The 21,894-nt window shown below is 45.3% G+C and overlaps 1 protein-coding gene across 1 annotated transcript in view; it reads left to right on the forward strand.

Annotated features, from left to right (window-relative positions):
- Positions 1 to 2,686: 2,686 nt before the first annotated feature.
- SSBP1 (single stranded DNA binding protein 1) overlaps positions 2,687 to 21,894 on the forward strand; it is a 159,103-nt gene continuing 139,895 nt past the window's right edge. The window contains exons 1-2 of the mRNA XM_086952972.1: positions 2,687 to 2,787; positions 9,308 to 9,363. Coding sequence (XP_086809098.1) covers positions 9,340 to 9,363 — 24 coding nt within the window. The 5' untranslated portion in view covers positions 2,687 to 2,787; positions 9,308 to 9,339. The remainder of the gene's footprint in view (positions 2,788 to 9,307; positions 9,364 to 21,894) is intronic.

A 21,894-nucleotide genomic window follows, 5' to 3' on the forward strand; every position in this document is an offset into this window, starting at 1 on the left:
TCTTGGATCATCACAGATGACATCCACATCATCAATGACCAGGAGTCTATCGGGCTCAACTCCAGAATCATCAACGTAGTCATCAACAATATTCACTCTCTGTCTGGCTTTGGCCTTGCACATTTTGGAGAAGTGTCCAACTCTCCCGCACTTCAAACACTCTTTGTTAGAGGCAAAGCAAAACCTTGCGTCGGAAGAGTGACTACTACTGCCACACCTGTTGCAGACTTTGCTCACTGAGGTTTTCTTGGCAGAAGGTCTGGGTCTGTTTTTCACTACAGCAACATTGTCTCCAGAGCAGTGTTCACACTCCGCAACACCACCTTTGTCAGAAACCACAGAGACTTCTTGATGAGGAGAAGATTTGTGTGAATCTAGGACCTTCATGCATTTACTAGACTCCTCAATTACTTTGGCCAGATCAATAGCATCTTTCAAGGTCGGGTTCTTAGCAGCCCATAGCCTCTCTTGGATTTTTTTACTTGAGCACTGGACAACTAATTGGTCTCTTATGAGCTCGTCGTTCATAGGACCGAACTTGCACTTTATAGACAGCTCTCTAAGTCTGGCCACGAAATCATCTATTGTTTCTGAATCTTTTTGGCGTTGTGTATAGAATTTATAGCGGTTCATAATCAGATTCTCCTCCTTTGCGAATCTGATCTCCAAACGATCAACCGCTTCTTTAAATTCATCAATGTCTTGTCCACTAGCTCCAAGTGTGATCGGTAGGAATCTAAAAACCCTCTGCCCTTCCTTGCCCAGAGTACTCAAAAGGATAGCCTTTTTCCTTTTGGCTGAAAATTCCTGTCCATCCAGCGCCTCCAGGTAATTGTCAAACATTATATACCAGTCCTCCCAAGGTATGTCAGGAACCCCAGGCTCGGGTAAGAACTGAGGAGGTAAAGTAACTACAAATTGTTGTGCCATATTTACCAATTTGGCAGAGTCAAAAGTAAAGGAAAACAAATATTTTGCACAACTGGTTAAATGTTAAATTACAGTAGTAACATACCTCTTTTCATTCAAAAATGTCCAAAACGATGTTTGAGCGCTGCGACAGGAATAGGCAGGAGTTTAGATTTGAAACGAGGAAAATCCGCGTTAAATCCGCGTTAGAGTGACTTAAGATGGCCGCCGATCGAAGTCGAGGCTTGAAAAGCAAACACTTGAAGTTAAAAATGGCCGCCGCTGAAAACGAGGCTAGGAATACACCCAAACGAGGCTTGGAACGCACAGGGGAGTGTGCGTAGTCAAAACAAAGCGAGGAAGCGTCTCCCAGGTAACGGCAGACAACAGCGTTGTCAGAGCGAGCCAGAGACGTCTCCTAGGCAACAATTGCGCTCGTGCTTCGCTCGCCGATCAGTCAACAATGACGTCAGCGCTGGTTGCGCTCGAGCTCCGCTCCCCGATCCAATCCCAAAATTACTCACAATTACCCCAGATGGGCGTCTTCCTTCGGGATTGAAGCGGACCAAGGAGAAATTGACGAAGCCAACACGCCGCAGGTTCGTTTCTTGTTGAGGGTGCTCCGCTGAAATCCGCTTTCTGGTACAAAATCTTGAAGGAATCAGGCATCAAGATGAGGTCTTCAAAGGTACTGGCCAGCAAATAAACGTCGCCAAAATTGTAGTAAATAGCTGGAGACCACAGATGTACCACAAGAGGTTTATTGCAGGAGAACAGCGTAAAGCAACCTCAACACAAGCTGGCCAGGCACAAACTGTCACCACCTAGAACACTAGGAGGAGGCAGAGCCATCTACATTCTGGAATGAGTGACACAGGTAAGAACTATGGTAGAGCATGGAAATAGAGGAAAGATAAATATACAACACAGGACATGACTTTAATGCACCTCAGACCGAAGTTTCTGGTTTCATCAATTATAACATGATGTAGATCTATATACATTCATATTGTGACAATGTTTACCCTTGTGATCAGTGCACAAGATAGTTTTGCACTACCCGAATTAAATACAGATCATGAATAGTTTTGGATAATAAAAGTTTATGAAGGCGATAACACGATGATGTTGATTAAAGATTTATTACTTTGCTTGTATGCAGTTTTTTAGCAGTTTTACAGACCGTATAAAACTGCAACAACAAAAAATACCAAAAGGAACATCCGCAGAGTTTAAATACTAAGCATACTACATATGCATTTAAAAGCTGCCACCGCCATTACCCAGCAGCACCTTACGTCAGTCACTGACCAATCCAGAAACGTGGGCAACGCTGCAGGCAGCATCCAGCAAGACGGCCCCAAAAAGCGCGGGGATCCGACCATTACACTATCTAGCCATCAGAATCAACCTTGCACAAAATCGCCAAGCTGCCGCCGCTGCTACCCCCATCTCCGTAGACAAAAGCAGCACGTTCTGCTGCGGTCCAGACTGTCTATAGGCGCCAGGTCAGTAACAAATGCGTTTATCCGCGGACCGAGCCCATAAAAGCCTAGAGTCAGAGCACGATACAGCTCGAGCAAAAGTGTTTGTATCCATTCCGGACCGGCGCCTGCAGTAACATGTGCGGTCTACGCAGCCAATCAGCACATTGAAATTCCATGCAAGTACTAGGATTGGCTCAAGAGGCAACATGCTCCAATCTTAGGTCACCTTACGCATTACAATCCCTCCCACTCCTAGATGACTCCTATAATAGATTCAGCCTTAGGATTGGTTGGTATGCGACCCGGAAGTTCTGGAATTAAGGATACATGTGTCCTATAAAGCGCTCAATAACGGAGAAGGGACGCTGGATTGTAATTACATGCGGTCCGTGTAAGTAGCGGACAGGTTGTCTTCTTGCCTGCTTGTTATTGACTTATAAAAATAATAACGGCAATAATAATAAATTATAAGGTTAATGTTTAACTTTCCAGAGTGACGAGCGCTCTTGTTCTTTATCTGACATTTTGTGTTTTCTACTCGATCCACTTGTTAAAGGGTCAATTGGATAAATTCCATTTGGGTAAATTCGTATACACAATATCTGGTTTGGCGTTAGTTATGTACAGTATCAATTTGACTTGGGCTCAATTGATTCCTTTTGCTGATTACTTTCAGCTGTTTATTGCATTTTTCATGACTCCCTCAGCATCCTTATTCATGTTCCCAGCGGCCCAACGCACGAATGGGACTTCTTAATTGCACTGGTTGCCTGTTGACGTTTTTGAACTACAGCAAGTACCTCGGTTTTTGTAGGCAGGCAGACACTCATCAAGAATTTAATGCAGCATTTCGGTATTGTCGCTCGCTATTTGCTGAGCACTTGGATTTATTCCAGTTTCGGTTTCTTTTGCAGTCCCTTCTGTGCTAGAAAGGGAAAGGATGTATCCTGGGATCCCATCAATTGGCTGTTGGTGTGGCAACAGAAAGAGGTGGTGTTACAGGGTGAAGGGCCATCAGGAGCGATCTTCCTAGTCAGCTCGCACATATATTTTTAGAAACTCTGCCACAACAAATTGCAACACGTCACGCACACATGTGATAGTAATTCTGTTCTGGTTTTCTTAATTGGTTCCAAGCAGAATGCGTTTTAAAACGTTACATGTTAAAGCACCCACTGCAGAGATCTTTGTGTACCTGAAAGTTTCCATAGCATGATCACAGCAGGATAACACTTGAGGTTAATGCATTTACTGGAAAATTCTGTGTGCAGTCTGTTCACAGGTTTGATACATCATAAAATAGCATAGTAGGATTATGTGTGTATGTAAAGCACAACATGTAATATGTAGGTCAGAGACTTGTACTTTATACAGTCAGCTTAGTAGGTTACTGTATTTTTTATAACGACCCTTGTGGTGTTACCTGCAGATCACAAGTTATAATCTTTGTATTATACCTCGGTGTATTATGAATGAGCATCAAGGTGCTGCATGCAATCTGCAAGGCATAAGTTTAGAACTTTTCTGTTATTTTCCCGCAATCTTTTGTTAGTCTAAGGTTGCTAAAATAGTTATTTTCAGTTGTAATAAACACTTATTAGTAAGTGCTATATAAATGGCCATTAGTGTAACCACGTCTAGACCGGGTTACAGTGCTTGCTGAACTCTTTTATATATTTAGAGCTTGGAAAACTAGGAACCGATCTCCAAATAATAATTTACCCCAAGCAGTTAAGTGACAAGCTAAATGTTTTTGGTTCCTTGTTGGCATTGTCATCAGTGTGTTAATTCTGCAGCTTACCCATACTCAGGATGAAACTTGGAAAAAAGGAGGTCTACTGGCTCTTTAAGTGAGGTATTTGAACCTGAAATTAAGAGACCTTCTGCAAGTTGCTACCCTGAGTTAAGTGCTAACGCTGCTGACTTTGTACCTGTGTCAGCAGATCGCCCTGGAGTAAAGTCGGCACATATTGAGGTTGGGCCGTCCTGGGTACAGCTAAGTAATAGCCAGAGTTGGATTGGGATTTAAAATTGGCCCGGGCATGCAAAAAAAAAAAGTGTCCCTAATTTGCATATTGTCTTTCCGCAAAACACTGCTTTGGGGAAATTTTATAAAAAGGTGGCGGGGTGGTTTAAAAAGCACGGATTAGTTTACACTGGTGAAACACACCTGAAAACAAGTGAGGTCACTTTTGCTCAGACCCCCTGTATGCATATATTAATGAGCCAGCCCAGCTAGAGAAAGGGAGTGACACCTCTGCCATTGAAGGTCACCCATCTACCTCCAGAAAGGCCACTCAGTCACCCACTATGTAGCTGGGGGCATCGATCAACGCAGAAACCGCCCAAATCGGCCCCCAAGCTGCTCAAAAAAGCAGCCCACAGCTAGAATTCGGATACTGGTCCTATGGGCATTGCCAGAGTGCCCGCATTGCAAATCCGATGCTGGCAATAGCTGCTGCTTCTGGGATCTGGCTGGTGCCTAACCATTTTAACTAATCAATTTCTACTGATGAAAGGGGAGGCATTTTCATGTCTGAACTGTTTGTCATGTGTATTGCCTTACTATATCCCAGGGAAGTTTAATTTATTTGTGAATTCCTTCATTCCTCTCATTCGTTTATTTCTTTGTGTATTTCAATCCTGATCTTCACTGGAACACCATAGTGTTTTACAGAATTGGAGGCAGAGCTAACGCGTAATGAATAATGGGGATCAGCATTGTTTCCTGTTGTACAGGTTTTGTCAGCAGTACTACATATGTTCAGGTCATGCAAATCACATTGATTCTGAACTAACAGATAGCTAATGCGCTTTTCTTTGAACTTAAACTAAACTCGTATAATATGGCTGCTAAGCATATCTGTTCAGAGAGAGAGTTCCAGATTTTTGGGGTGCTGTCTGATGAAGAGCATTTCTGCTTACACTTCTTCTGACTTTTCCTTTCTGTCCTTGTCCCTCCACCACAACAGCAATGTTCCGTAAATCAAGCCATAATGAATGCTCTGTTCATTTATCCTACCTGTTGAATACTCTGCGCAGAAACCAAATCAGCCCTTCCTATGCAAAAAAGCAGAATTCGCAATTGTGTGAGGGTTTCAGTAGGTGGTAGGTTTTAGCTAAGCAGTCTGCATTTAAACCTTCATATTTTTTTCCACAGAAGGTATCCTGGCCAAATTTGCAATTGTTTTTCACATATTCTGGTGTTTTTAAAGGTACCAAGGGTTTGTGGATACCCATGTAGGGAACTGAGAAAATACCAAAAATGTGTTTGTGTGTTTTTGTTGCGAAAAGTTTGTGGGTGTGTGCTGTGTAGTAATTGTATATTATGTATTTTTTCTTCTGAAAATGACATAAAAAATGTTTGCAATGCTAGGAACCCAGATTTGGAAAAAAAAACATTTTTACAAAGGTTTTTGCAATTTTCTAAGTGGCAGTCAATTTTGTACTTTAGTGAAGGTGTGACCTCGTGGAGAAGTTATTGGCGGTAGTATCAGATGGTCAGGGTTCGAATCGATCCCTCCCAGCCTGGCCTGACCATGTACTGCGATCCTTCCTGTGATCCCTGATTTACTTACGTGTTTGTTTGTTAAGGTAAGTAGTCGTACAGGAGTACTTTTTTTAGGTGCTCTTACATGCCTTTGTGAATTGGAAAGAAACAACATAGTCCCCAACTGGTTAAAGTGCAAAGAGGACAGAGTCATTTCTATGTGTAGTAAATGGATATGAACATTCCCCTTGTAGAGTTTTTGAGGCCAGTTCAAAGGCAGGTAAAAGACTACTTAGAGTACTGTAGGAGTACGTTTCCTGTGCTCCTAGAAGCCTTTTTGAATCGGCCACTAAAACGTCCAACTCCCTGTTAGTAAAACTGCAAAGAGCACTTTACTGTTTGTACTAATAGAAGGTGAATACTGACATTTTGGATGCTTTGTAGAAATTCACAAAGGCACGTGAGAGTACCTAAACGAGTGCTGTGGGTCTCTCATGGGATCTACTGTTCCATGAATCCACCTGGCGCGCCAGCTCCCTATTCGGCTAAAACTGGAAGCACTTAGGATACCTGGGGCTTCAGTTATTTCTAACACAGGACACTCACAGGACCGCATGGACACCGGCCTGGTGCTAGTAAAACAGTCTAGAATCGGAGCACCACATTCGTGCGCCACACACGCTGTGTGGCAATAGTTCTACAGTTAAGCAATACCACACACCTTTCCTTTTTAAGAGCCACATTTCCTTCATTAATGTATTTCCATCCACGGCCCTGGAAATGTAACTCCTCTGCGCTCTTATTTGGAACCAATGAAAACTCGCAGGACCCCCACTGTGCAGCCTGCACAGAGCTGCTCAACTGTAGCATCTGCCTGGCAGGTGCGAAAACGGCTTCTCGATTTGCCTATTCAAATACCAAACACCGTACCCGTTCTGAAGCAGAAACAGATTTTCATACTAGTCAGAAGACATATGTTAAGTAATTCTAGCTGCTGGGCTTCTCAAAGTGGAAAAGCACCACCGAGAGAAAACTGAGCACAAAGTAAAAAGTGCTTAGAAGACGGTAATACAGTTAGGGTCCACGTCACATTTTTAGTATAACCTCAGATAAATATACACGCAATTAACATTTATTTAGTATTGATTATTTTAAAATCTGCAGGAGCCCGGCCCTTCTGGGTCTATGTTGGACACAGAACCGTGTCGGACATTTAATGAAGCGCTTACAGGGCAGGGCGGGGCAGCTCAGCGCCGAAGTTTCCTAGTATTGTGTGCTGCGTTGAACACTCCATGGCACCTTGTGAGCAATCCACAAGGCGTGAGAGTCCGGGGCACGTTGTAACGATGGGAGTACAGATCCCCTGTTGTATTAACCAAAGGCTAAGATGAGAATGCAACCTTGGTGTGTGATGAGCACTGGTGAAGCACGAATTTTTGGGCCAAAGTATTTAATATGTGGTGACATAGGTAGCACCACCGCTCCTCAGACCCGCCTGCCCCCCTTTACCTTCTGGGGGGCACCTACTGTATGTGCATTACTGGTTTATGCGAAGCCTCGATACATACTTGCAAGGTCGCTGCATACCTGCCTTCTTTCAACAAAGCTCTATGTTCCAAATGGGAAAGATAAGAGCGGTACTGTGTCCTCTCCGGCGCACTGGGGCACTCTGCTCAAAATCACGACACGCTACGGCGCACAGCAACAACAAACGGTCATAGATGGCATCTGAAAAGGTGGCATGGCCTAGAGGAGCGAAGCTATGTTCTTTGCGAGGAGGCCCTGCAACGAGGGGTCTCATTTCTTAATCTTTACAAGACATCACTGCTCTGAATGCAAATTCAAACTGCCGTTGCGGCCGATAAAACGCAGGGCTTGTTTGTTTTGACAACTGTAACCTTCCCTACGAGCAATTAGCACCAGCGTTCACTGGAGAGCGCCAACAATGGCAGGTGGGGACTGACCGGCCACGCTCCGTCCGCCTGCCCCCAAACAGGGAAATCAAGAGCGGACAAGCCCGTCGCTCTGTCCTCCACGGTACATGGATGTCCCACCGAGCACAGCACGCCAGGGGGCCTCGGCGCACCTTACCAGACTGGACGGACCCAGCCACTGTAGGCACGGACAGCAGGCCTCGGCAACACCTTCCTAAGTGTAATCTACGTTACCGACCTTGCAAGCATGGGGGGCTGAGCAGCGCGCCAGGCATGGGACCCCTGCTAGAACTAGCAGGTCACAAACTCATCGCGGGAGTGGATGCCCAACTGCTGGCAGCTTTGACACTATAACTCGCGGAGCCCCCGAAACGCACACACGTGCATATAAACGTATACCGACACGGAAATGCACAAACGCGGAGCTGAATTATGCGCACAACAGTTCTCTCTGGCACGGCCATGTCTGACACAGAACCTATGCCCAGGGCACGCCGATTCTCGCCTGCTGCCCGGGGTTTCCCTCGCAAGACCCCAAACTGATACCAGTACCCAGACGCACAACTAGTGGTAAACTCTACTGGGAGCACAGCCGTATCCATTGATGGAAAATGTGCTGCTAAGCCAAGTGGCCAAGAACGGGTTAATTTGCCTATGCAACTTAATTAAACATGCCTATGCAAACTAAACTGGAGAGGTCTGTGTTGAGGCGGTTTTCTAGGCACGTGGGCAAAGACACGGACAGCGGGAGGAAGGACGGACGCACTCACCTGGACTTCTTCCGGCGGCGGTCGGCCTGGGGGAATGACAAAAAAAAAACTTTGAAGACAAAAAAAATAAACAACCGACCACCGCCGCAATGACGTTCACAAAGGGACGGAGAGCTAAAAAATCGCCGGAACGCCCACTAATCTGCTCCGTGAATTATGGACAGATCTCTCTTCCAATGGCTAGCCTCCATTTATGGAGCTAGCCAATGGAACAGAGAGGGGGGACAAAGCCCTGTACTGAAAAACATAAGATTTCGCCTGCGCGAACACTGCTGCGCAGTGCTACGCCAGGTGAAACCTAAAAACGATTCATAGTTGGAATACCAATCAACACTATTAACTAATTTCTTCTTTTGCGACTCTATACAACAGGTGCTCTTTGGTTATAACCTTGTTTGTTAAAAAGGGCCTCTCTCACCCAAGGTTCATTTATGAGAGAGTGTTTGGAGACGAAATTGATTAGCTCCTGCTACTAATAGTAATCTTAAATACAGCGAAAGTGAATTGTCTCAGTTAAAGCAATGCTTCTGAAACATATTCTACAATGTGTGTATCTTTCTTGTAATGTTCTTGTCTGTCCCTCACTGTCACAGACTATGCAGGGGAAACTGTTTCTTTTCAACGTCTCTGCATATGTCCTTAGATGTGTTTAAAAATATTTTAAAGATATGAACAGTTGTCATTCTCCTTTGAATAATCAACTTTTTTCTTTATTAGGACTTTATTGGTGCACCAGAAAGAGACAGATCATGTTCCACAGACCAGCAATCCAGGTACCAGGGAAGTGGGGAGAAGGTGGGAGGGAAAGGTGGGAAGAGAGTATCGAGTGAAGGTGGAGCCAATACAGAGTCCTGATACTTGGAGAGTGCCCTTGTAAATGGGCCCTCATTGTAGTATTTAATTTAATAATTCACTGATGCAGAGAACTCTGGTAGGATGGTCTATTAATGCTACAGAGTAACTATCTTCCTGATGAGAAGCACTCTCCTTGGATGTCTGTCTCCAAAGGGCAGATAAAGGTCCACCAGCATAAAAGGAGGCTGTAGAGTGTGTGCAGGGAGTTTCATATGTATATATGTCTGGTAGCAGTGTGGTATTTGGGCTTCTTCAGACCTACATACTCTGCAAAAACTCCATGACACCGTAACATAGAAGTTGGCACGGAAACTGGAAATGCAAAAGACAAGTTTATTAAGACCCCATGGGGTGGTGGTACATTCCTACAGCACCCTTCGGCAATGCAAGAAGTATCACACCGAACATCGGTGCGCGACCTCTTTTATACAATTTTACAGTAATATAAAGAGTAGGCGGAACACATTTGCTCAGTTTAGGTACATATAAGGACATTTCTGGAACACAGCCAGCTTATGGGAAGAGATTTAGCACCACTGGTCAGTTTGGGGAACATTCCTAAGCGATGACTGTCCACTAATACAGAGGGTTTGACTGCGCATGTGCGAGCTTGACCAGTACTAAAATTAGCCTGTTGCTGGGCAAGTTAGATGGTCATTGGTACAGAGGAAGGACAAAGGGGCATGCTGACCACGAGGCAGCATGTTCATGAAAATGGAAGCCAGTAATACAAAATAGCCTCCGCAAAACTTGGTCAAGATAAGCTGGAATTAGTGTAGCTGAGCTAAACGCTAACCCAATCATTGTCAAATTACGACAGACGACCCTTTTAGCGTTTAGCTGAAGCTACCTCATAATGGACGTAGTCAGGATACTCATCATCAGTATTAATCGACATAATATTCGTTATCTCTCGATTAATCATTTGCTTATTCTTAGCAATGGCTCGTTTGGATGGAATACAAGCAGAAATACACATAGAACATAACATAGGGCCACATTGAATACATAGGCAAAGGAAGAAGAGCATCCCAATTATTATACATAGAATGGTTAACAGTTTCCAACCCCAAGTGCTGAGCAAAGTCCAAAACCAGCTTGAAAATGTCCATGTACCGTTTTCGGTATGTATTTCAGCAGCTATTTTATGCAATTTAGAAATAGCGTCATATACAGAAGGTGAATTATCAGGAACATATAAACAGCAACTACTACCGATAATGCGGCATGCACCCCCACGATCAGCTAACACTACATCTAAAACCATACGGTTCTGGAGCGTTACAATTCTGGTAATTTGAAGTTCCTCAGTCAAATTCCCTAGGGCAAAAACTGTTTCATTAGCAACAGCTTCCACAACACGTGTTAGCCGTCATATTTTCCTGCTATTTAGGGCAGCACCAACAAATGAAAAGAGGCCTAAATTGAAATCAACGTATTGCTGCAGGGAGGTGTCTGTTTGATCAATCTCATCAATTGCTAACGTTCTCTTCACTCTGTTTAATATAAAATCATGGTATAACACAAAGTCATTATGATACATGGGTCGGGCGATAAATACAGGGGGTAATACAAAGGATATGTAACATGTTCCTAACCATCCAATAGGAAGATGGTGATAACCTTTTTTTCCACAAATGAAGTAAGTGTTTCATGAAGCTACAAAGGCGATACCATTTGGAGTGTCAAAGATGAGAGTAGTATTACATTCACTTTTCCCTACTGGGATAGTACCTTTATTCCGGACACATAAATCAGCTTTGGTATCAATAACTGTAATCACATGTAAACTGGACATATTTATACGTCTTTGATTAGTGTAAACACGAGGCAACGACACATTATCTGGTCGATATTCTTCCCATTCGAATTTAGTTCCTTCTGCTTGCGGGTAACCATCTCTGTCATTATAGCAAACTTTATTAAGCCGAAAAAGCAGTCCACCTTTTGTCGGCCATCTCAAAGTAAACAGAAGAGTGTACCAAGCGTTACAAGAACCATTATGAGAGAACGGAAGAGGAATAAGCGGAGTGCCTCCTTTCTTTTGATGTCCAGGCAACATTCCACATACCCAACAGTTCGAAGTGTTCGTCATATTATGGGTGTGATGTAGAATTTGAATGAAACTGTTATTTAGATAAGTCTGTCTATGTCGTTCTTCATGATAAGGCAAGGTGAAATGAAAATGTTCAGATGGGATTGGGGTAGTAGGCAATACGTATTCTCTTGCCGGAACCAATCGTTCTACAACCCAAGCTATTACTGCTATTACTGCTATTACCACTATGGTTGTAACAAAAAGCACTGCACCAAGAATTCTCTTGTTTCTCATTGTAGTAGGTGCCATAGTTCAAAGCACAAATGTCTCAAAACAAAACTACTAAAAAATAAAAATATGAGTGCTGAGCTCCGAGGTAGCCGTTGGTTTCTTCTCCGAGATTCAAGACGGGTGTCGCTACACTTGGCCGAACTGATCCCCCCCTTGATATTCCCGGCTTCCGTTTTCACAAACCTCAGAGCGGTAACTCAACCAGTCTCTCACAAAACAACTGCTTTCCTTGGCCGTAGATTGTATCTTTCTCCACCAGATACAGTGTGGTCCGGGAAGGCTCCTTCCGATTCAGCAGACGTAGTAGCTGGGCTCTTCTCTGCGTCCAACATGTCTCGATAATCAGACAGCACAGTGGGGTTCACCAGATCCGGAGAGACACGATGACAATGAGTAGAATGCACCCACCACTTCTTGTTCGTGACTCGCACAGCCGTTCGAGTTGCCAGCAACACCTGCTCAGGGCCACGCCACCTCGGCTCCAAGCTGCTGGATCTCTCAAACGATCGGATCATCACATAGTCCCCAGGACGAAGATTGTGAGCCCCTCCAATGGAATTGTCGGGGAGCGCTTCTCGAACCTGTTGATGAATAGAGAGTAAATCATTTGTTAATCGTGTCATAATCGTTCATCATTATACAAGGCACATCATGTGGCAAACGAGGCTTAGGAACTCCCCATATATTCATAGGCCTTCCAAACACCACTTCATAAGGTGTGAGGCCAGTTCGGGAATAGGGTACCGATCTAATAGATAGCAATGCTAGAGGCAGGGCATCCGGCCTTTTCAAAGACGTAGATGCCACGATCTTTGCTAGCTTCAACTTCAGAGTAGCATTATACCTTTCTTCCAAACCTGCTGACTGCGGATGGAATACAGCATGGAACTTATGCTGAGTCCCCAATCCTTTCAGGACATACTCCACTACTTTCCCAACAAAATGAGGACCGTTATCATTCCACAAAAATTTACAAACACCATAGCGTGGGAAGTACTCTTTGAGCAGAACTTTAGCTGTTGTCAACGCTGTATTATCCTTCGTGGGGAAGGCCTCAATCCATTTACTGAAAGCACACACCACCACTAAGACATACTTAAGGTTATAACAACGCTCAAGCTGGATGTAATCCATCTGTAGTACTTCAAATGGTGCAGTAGGTGGAACAAACCCTCCTTTCGGAGTATAAGTCCCTTTAGCAGGATTGTACTGTAAGCATATCAGACAGGTCTGCACTACTCTTTTGGCCATATTGGCAATCTCAGGATGCTCCCACTCGTGTAAGCAATTTAGTAATTGCAAGAGCTCCAACATGTGCCAATCCATGTGTCATTTGAACCATTGCTTGCAAGTAAGCGGCAGACAATTTCCATCTCTCCATATACTTGCTCCTCCAGCAACCCTCATCATCCAACACTCCCTCCGTTGCCCAGGTTGCGAGTTCTGCTTCGGACGCTGATTTCTGAATGTCTAAGATCTCTTCTCTAGCATCATGCCATCGCCCCACCTGTGATTTCACCACATACATTGGCGAGACATTTGGTAGCATAGCAGTTTCCCTCGCTATGCGATCTGCAAAAGCGTTTCCTTGTCCTACTTTATCTGTCACTCTCTTATGTGCACTGCATTTGATTATCGCTACTTTCTTTGGATGTAATAGCGCATTCAGAAGGTCACGTACTAATTCTCCATGCATAATGTGCACTCCATGTGAAGTCAAAAATCCTCGTTCCCTCCAGAGCAGGCCGAATTCGTGCACTACTCCAAAGGCGTACCGGCTATCAGTGTAGATATTCACACATAAACAGCACTTAATTCACATGCTTTCGTTAAGGCTATCAATTCAGCTGCTTGGGCCGATTTCTGCGGTATTCGTGCTGTTTCTACCACTGTCTTAAGTGTCGTGATCGCATAGGCTGCAGAAGTTGTACCATCTGGCAACCTTAAACACGATCCATCAACCCACAGTTCCCCATCTACATCTGAAAGTGGCGTATCCTGCAAGTCAATACGACCCTTTGTTTGTTCTTCAGTCAGGAAAACACAATCATGGTGTTCTTCCTCCTGGCCCTCAGCAACTGGATACGGCAATAAAGTAGCAGGGTTCAAAGTGGCACATCTCTTCAATGTAATATGTGGCGCCAACAGTGTTAACTCATATCCTGTTAAACGTGCACTCGTTAGATACTGGGTTTTTGTTTGGTTTAGCAGAGCGTCTACCGCATGGGGAACGAACACCAACAATTTGTGTGACAAAACTATTCCCTCACTCTGTCGTATAGCCACTGCTGTTGCTGCAACTGCTCGAAAACACCCAGGTAATCCTCGTGCTACGGGGTCAAGTACTGCTGAAAAGTACGCACAAGGTCTCTGTTTATCCCCGTGTGTCTGCACTAGGACTGACAATGCACACCCATCCTTCTCGTGTACATATAATGTAAAGATCTTTGTATAATCTGGTGTACCTAGCACTGGTGCAGAACAAAGGGCTTGTCTCAATTGTTCAAAAGCATTCTGACATTCATCTGTCCATTCAAGGGGGATCGGTGTAGTTTTGGACAACAATGCTAACAAAGGTTTTATAATGTGTGAGAACCCCATTATCCACTGCCTGCAAAAAGACGTTAAACCTATAAAAGCACTAACATCTCTCTGAGTGCGAGGGACTGGTGTATCTAAGATTGCTTGGATTCGATCAGATGTCAATGCACGTCCCTCCTTAGACAAAAGGTGACCGAGGTAGGTCACCTTTGGTCTACAATATTGTAGCTTTTTCCTAGAGACCTTGTGATTATTCTGGGCAAGAAAAGAAAGCAGGGAAAGACTACTCTCTTCACATTGTTCCTGCGTGTCTGCTGCAAGTAAGATGTCATCAACATATTGAATGAGAGCCACTCCAGACTGTAAATCAAAAGAATCAAGCTGTCTTTTTAAAGCCTGGCTGTAAATACTAGGGCTTTCAGTGTAACCTTGAGGAACTCGACAAAATCTATATGCTTTGTTATTTAATGTGAAGCCAAACAAGTATCGGCTATCAGGATGGATGGGGATCGAAAAGAAAGCATTCTTCAAATCGATAACAGTAAAGGTAGTGGCTGTGGGCGGAATCTAAGTAAGGTGGTAATATCAGACACCACTGGGTACTGAGGCACTACTGTCTTATTAATTTCCCTCAAATCAATAATGAAATGATAGATTTTAGTGTCGGTATCTTTCTTTAAAATCGGAAGAATAGGGCTTGTACAGACATTATAGGGGACTTCTTCCACCACGCCTGCAATAATCAAGTCATGTACAATATGCATCAAAGCAACTTCACCTTCCCTGGAAATTTTATACTGCGGTACACGAGGCAAAGACGCCCCCTCCTTAACAGTGATACGTATAGGAGGGATAATCATCTGTCCCACATCTGTATCCGAAGTAGCCCATAACGTTTTTGGAAGAGAGGCTAACGCCTCGGTCTCTTGCATGAGGCACACTCTCATTACATCTGGGTAATTCTCATTCAAAATAACCCGCACCCCTTCAGGAGCGCAACGTATAGTTGCTCGAAAATATTTAAGCATATCCAGTCCCATGATATTATCTGGAGTGTTTGGTGACAACAAAAACGGGCATGGGGCAGTAAATTTATCAATATGAAATGTAAGGGGTTGTGACAATGGGCTAAGAGAGGGTGTCCCATCAAACCCTATTGATGTAATTATTTCGCCAGACAGGGGAGCCCTTGGAACCAAGTGTTTGGACAGAGCACTACGAGTAGCTCCTGTATCGACCAGAAACTGATCAGTAGAACCCAAAACATGCGCTGATACATATGGACCCCTTTGATCTACTGGTACTTCAACCAATTCCACACCCCATCCTACGCAATCCTATGCATGTACATAATCCTGGGACTCAGTAAACTCACCCTCAGCTATCTGATACTGATTTCGTCGATCAAAAGTATTATGATCATCCTGACCACGACGCCTCGCTTCAAACCTGCCACGATCATTCGCTCCACCCCTCGACCCTGAATAACTATTCCGCGTCCTTCCACTTCCTCGACCACGCTGATTACTCTGTTCTCGAAGCACCGGACCATCTGAAGCCCAATGTCCAAACTGTTTACAGTATGCACAATGGTCCTCAGAAATATCGGAACGAACGGAAGACGTACCATAGATCCACGTCTACCCCTATCGTTCCCTCTCGGCTGTGTAGCGTGAACCTGAGCCAACATCACCTTCGTTTTTAACTCCTTCACTTTCTTATCACTACTTTCCTTAACCTCCAATTCCTGTCTTTCATAATACTGAGCCATAGTCAATAAAGAAGCAGGGGTCGCTGTGGTCCAAGAACTTTCACTAGTCTTTAAACGTTTCGCAATCTCCGGTAGGAGATTAGCCACATACTTGTCAACGAACAAATGCCTGCCCGTGTCCTCTGTTAATAATTGTCCACTATAGTCATGGAATGCTTCGTCAAAACGCGAAAAGAAGTCAGAAACTGATTCATCCTGTTTCTGTTTGCAAGAAGCTAACATAGTCCAATCAACCTTCTTAGGGGGAACAAGCGTTTTCAATTTATTCAAAATAGCCCCCGGGAGATCTAAAATTAATTGACATGGCTTACACGCGGGCTTCCTATCCAAATCAGCTTGGGCTAGTTCTTTCCAATCTGCACCCAGAATCGCTCGATCATCAAATTTACGAATCGCTCTCCACATATCAGGAGGTAATATTAACCCAAAGAAAAGATCAATATCAACTAATGTCATAACACACGAAGAAATAGCCCCTTCCACTCCTTCATAGAAAGCTGCCGGGTTTTTACGAGGGTCAGGCAGAGCAGTCTTAAGTGCCATAACATCTGTTCTATTCCACGGCGTGTAAACCCAATTATATATAAAATAACCCTTTGCATTCACAGACGTTTTATCATCATCTGTACCTTGCCCTTTAGGAGGGACATATAAAGGTGCAGCTTCTCGCATAGGCATAATGTGAACTGTAAAACTCTTATCTGCTCCAAAGATAGGATACTCTTTGGATATCTCCGTCGATCCAGGCGCAGCCGAGTCTGATGCCTTTTTCGCCGCCCGTAATTGTGACGCCTCATCCCGCAGACAGACAAACCGTTGGAAAAACGAATCCGCATCTGTAAGAACAAAAATACCTTTACGCAAATTCTCACGACCAACTGATACATCTTTTGGTTCCAACTCAGATGAATATTTTCTAATCCGTTCTACAACTTCGTCTCCAAAATGACTCAAGAAATACAACCGTTCTTTCTTGGACCACTTACGCATGTGGTCATCAATCTCTGAAATAGTTATAGTTTTAAGATTAAGTTTTCGAGCAAACCCACGCAATTCCGCAGCCCGATCAACACTTAGCCTGGTACGACTATCCCCTTCATCATCTTCATCCAATTCCTCATGCGGAGCCGTAGGTGAAACATACGGAGGCGGGCAATGGTCTAGCAATGAAAAATCATCAGATTCATTAGTAAGGACAGGATAAAGAGGACGTCGAATAGGAAATTGACCATTAATTTGCAAATTACGTTCTCGTGCCTCCCTCTCTTTCTTTTCCTGCAACTCTTTCCTCCAGCTGTAAAGCTTTATCACGGGCAGCCTTTCGCTGCTCCTTGTTCGCCAAGGCTTGTTCACGCTTCATTCGCTCACGCACCGCTTTCTCCCACATACGTACACAATCAAACATATCCTGTCTAGACCTGTGCTGAAACGAACATTGCTCCACATATTGAACCTTTCGTAAATCAAACTACCCATGTAGTGGCTATTGCAATTCACGGTCAGTCTTTGTATATGTATGCCACAATGTACTATACATAATAGGGGGAAGGCCAAATTTGATATACATTTCGCGATCAGGTGTCCCCTCTGGGGGAGCCGGCTGAGATTCATTTAATCGATAATTGGTACCTTTTCCAAGACAGCACATTCCTCGAAGTGTGCTTAAAACAGGCATGTCAAAATATCACAAACGCGATATTACTTAAAATGGCACTTAATATACTTTACACATGGTGTGCCGTTCAAGCAAATACAAAATCAGAGAAATATCTCCACACTGCCTGCCTATGTGAGGTGCACTCCACATATAACTCAAATCATAGATCCAAATGTTAGCTAACTCAAACAAATCCAAAAAGCCACAGTAAGTGTCCGTAGACTATCTTACCAATCACAAGCTTACCAAATTCTCAAGTATCCAGGTTCCAGCTGCCAAGTTCTTTAATCGAATCAGCCAAACAGACACTGTACGACAACCCAACCGATCAGTATCTCAGTCGAGGACCGACGCCACCTGGAAGGTCAGATCAGAAGGAAAGGAAAAAAACACCGTGGGTGCCAAGACTCTGGTCACTCAGTGGCAGCGTACTCGTCCATGGCGAGTTTCCAATCCTTCGTCACGACCTCTCCTTCGGGCATCCGAGTCGCCGATGAGTCCCTTCGTGGTCACCAATTTGTGGTATTTGGGTTTCTTCAGACGTACATACTCTGCAAAAACTCCATGACACCGTAACATAGAAGTTGGCACGGAAACTGGAAATGCAAAAGACAAGTTTATTAAGACCCCATGGGGTGGTGGTACATTCCTACAGCACCCTTCGGCAATGCAAGCAGTATCACACCGAACATCGGTGCGCGACCTCTTTTATACAATTTTACAGTAATAAAAAGAGTAGGCGGAACACATTTGCTCAGTTTAGGTACATATAAGGACATTTCTGGAACACAGCCAGCTTATGGAAGGAGTTTTAGCACCACTGGTCAGTTTGGGGAACATTCCTAAGCGATGACTGTCCACTAATACAGAGGGTTTGACTGCGCATGTGCGAGCTTGACCAGTACTAAAAATAGCCTGTTGCTGGGCAAGTTAGATGGTCATTGGTACAGAGGAAGGACAAAAGGGCATGCTGACCACGAGGCAGCAGGTTCATGAAAATGGAAGCCAGTAATACAAAATGGCCTCCGCAAAACGTGGTCAAGATAAGCAGGAATTCGTGTAGCTGAGCTAAACGCTAACCCAATCATTGTCAAATTACGACAGCAGGGATGAATCCCACCTGGCCTAGCATTAACTTGGACCTTTGTTCGTTACTGGGTCATACAGTAGCTCTTAAAAATTAGAATCATGTATCAGCCTTACTCCTTGTGTACTACTGCATCAGAGAGTTTGCTGCTGACCATGTTTCTAAAATTGTGTAGAACAAACTGGCACACATGCCCCAATGTCTTGACGCTGTATGAACCTCTAAATACATAGAATAACTATGGTTATACACTGTACTATTAATGGTGCAAACCATTGTTGGGTGATGGAGTCTTGTGCTGCTGCGAAGTGATGGAATTGTAAAGGGTTGACATTATTGTTACTGACTTAAGAACGAAGTTACCTCCGTACTTTAGTAGAGTCACGGATCAGTTGATACAAAGGGAGTGACCTCATGTTAAGTGTTAAGATACCTGTGGATTCAAACAAAGAGAAAGTGAAGGTTCACACACGTTTGTAAAATTGATCATTTTTAAGTCGCAGCCTACCAGTGAGCATAGCTGTCTGGTTTGCTAAAGACATCTTGGGGACTTTCAGAAAGTTGACCTAGGAACGCATTCCACACGGTGATTGCCATTGGATTTGTGGTTTGTGTGAGAAGTTGGCCTGATATGCAGTGCTCACTATTCTAGTGATCACTATGCATCAGTCCAAACGACCCTTATGGTGATTGGTTGTAAATCAACCTTAGACCAGCTATCCTAGTAGCGTGGATACGAGCAGTCTTCGGGCTAAACTCTAGAGGGCGTGTTAAGCCAGCTGTTATACCATCACATAACCCTTGAACACCAAGTGAAAGGACACCACACAAGTGTTATGAAAATAAACAGTGTATTTATTAGAATCACAACAGCCCTGTACTCTTTATGAGGACAGGGTACTAAGCACACAACGAAACTCTTAAGAAAATACTTCAAGTGCACAATCAATACAAGTGCCCGAGGGCACGGAAAGCTTAGTGGTCTCGGGCGGACCCGATAAGGCAAGTCGGAAGCGGTAGGGACTCGGGACCCTTAAACAAGGAGGCTATGCGGGCACCGAAATGCCGAAGTTACCTAGCCCAAGGGCTGCGGCTGCACAAGTCTTTACAGACGTCGGGAGTCCTCGCTGACGAGCCAGGAGCCGGAAGGAAGGAGTTGCTGGCCGGCGACCAGTTGACGATAGTTCGTAGAGATCCAAGCCTGGATCAGGGATGGAGGACACCTGAAAGCAGAGGGGACCAAGTTCGTACTACTAGCCAGTAGTCAGAGGGTACCAGGAGGGCACCGGATGATCGTCACCTCGACTAGGTGAGTGGGCGACGCAAGGCTCTGCAGTCTCACGGACCAGGAGGCGTTGTCGGCGACCAGGATGGAGGGGCGAGCTGTCCCACGAAGGTTGATGCTGTCGGCGTCGCTGGGCCCAGGATTGGGGCAACAAGCCTTGGCAAATTCAGGGCCACGTGGTGGGCCTAAAATGGCGTCTGGAGTGGACCAGGAGGGTCCGGGGTGCTCCTCTCTCAGAAGGGAGCAAAGGCCAGTCTGGAGCAACCAGACCAGCAGCGTTGGTTGTCGGGTGTCGTCAAGAAGGTCACAAGCCAGCGGCTAGTAACCAGACAACGTGCTGAGCGGCAAAAGCAGAAGGGCCCCACGCAGATCGTGGAGATGCTGGGAGGCTATACTTCGGTGCTGGAGCTGCTCAGGGTCGGGGCTTCTCGGACCCCAAAGCACTCACCAGAGGATCACTCGGCGGTCGTGCTGGTTAAGAAATTGTGCAGGCTTTGATGATGGCCGGTCCCTCGAGGTCTCGTCGCACCCACGGATCTCAGCTGAGCTGACGATGTGGGTAGAGGTCAGAGGTGCCAGGGAAGCCGGTTCTCGTCGAGCTGGGCAGTCGGATTCCAGAGGAAGGACTTGCAGCAAACCGCAGAGTTCTTAGATGGTGCCTGCGGATGCAGGGTGACTACTCCTTAGCCACAAGGGAGAAATCTTGAGAAGAGTCTTGAATGTCCTTTCGTAGAAAGTAGTTCTTGATTCAAAGATGATCTAATTTGGAAGGGTCCCGCTCCTGCCTTTATCCTAAAGAAAGGGGTGGGTACGTGACTAGGTCCTGCCCTAGGGGTGGGACCAGGAAGGGGGGTAGGCACCCACGGATCTCAGCTGAGCTGACGATGTGGGTAGAGGTCAGAGGTGCCAGGGAAGCCGGTTCTCGTCGAGCTGGGCAGTCGGATTCCAGAGGAAGGACTTGCAGCAAACCGCAGAGTTCTTAGATGGTGCCTGCGGATGCAGGGTGACTACTCCTTAGCCACAAGGGAGAAATCTTGAGAAGAGTCTTGAATGTCCTTTCGTAGAAAGTAGTTCTTGATTCAAAGATGATCTAATTTGGAAGGGTCCCGCTCCTGCCTTTATCCTAAAGAAAGGGGTGGGTACGTGACTAGGTCCTGCCCTAGGGGTGGGACCAGGAAGGGGGGTAGTTGCACTCCTCTTCTCTGCCGGACTTTCCCCAGGTCAGGGGCTGCGCGCCCCTGGAACTGGTTCTAGCCGGCAGATGCGTAGTGAGCACCGGGGTGCCACTCCGCAGTCACCTTCTTGTAAAGCCCTGCCTACCCAGGATACACAAAACCCTGTCTGGGATGGTGCGAACACCGCCCCGGACAGGAAACCCTTTGTCCAAGCTCTCCTCGCTGGAAGGACTCCCAGCAGCAGGAGGTCAGACTCGTGTCTGTGGTGGCAGCGTCCATTTTGTGGAGCTGAGGCTTCAGTTAACTTTAACCGGGGTTCACAGTTACGTACATGTCGTGTCCCTCTAGAAGGGCGGAATGCTAACCTCGTCGCCAGTATTGGTGAGGGGTCAGCATCCCGATTCGTATGACACCTTACTCGACATGCCTTGATAACGCGATACCGAAGTTAATAATATGGTACGCGTTATCATGGAACAGCCATTGGGTCTTGGTTCCACAAGCTGCAACCGGGCTCGGCTCGTGCCAGAGCCCAATTCACACGATTCCACGCACTCTGCCTTCAGGATTGTCAAGGCCTGCCATAGGAGTGACTGATAGGAAC

Source organism: Lissotriton vulgaris, chromosome 1_2 (genome assembly GCF_964263255.1).
Source record: "Lissotriton vulgaris chromosome 1_2, aLisVul1.2, whole genome shotgun sequence".
Classification (NCBI taxonomy): domain Eukaryota; kingdom Metazoa; phylum Chordata; class Amphibia; order Caudata; family Salamandridae; genus Lissotriton; species Lissotriton vulgaris.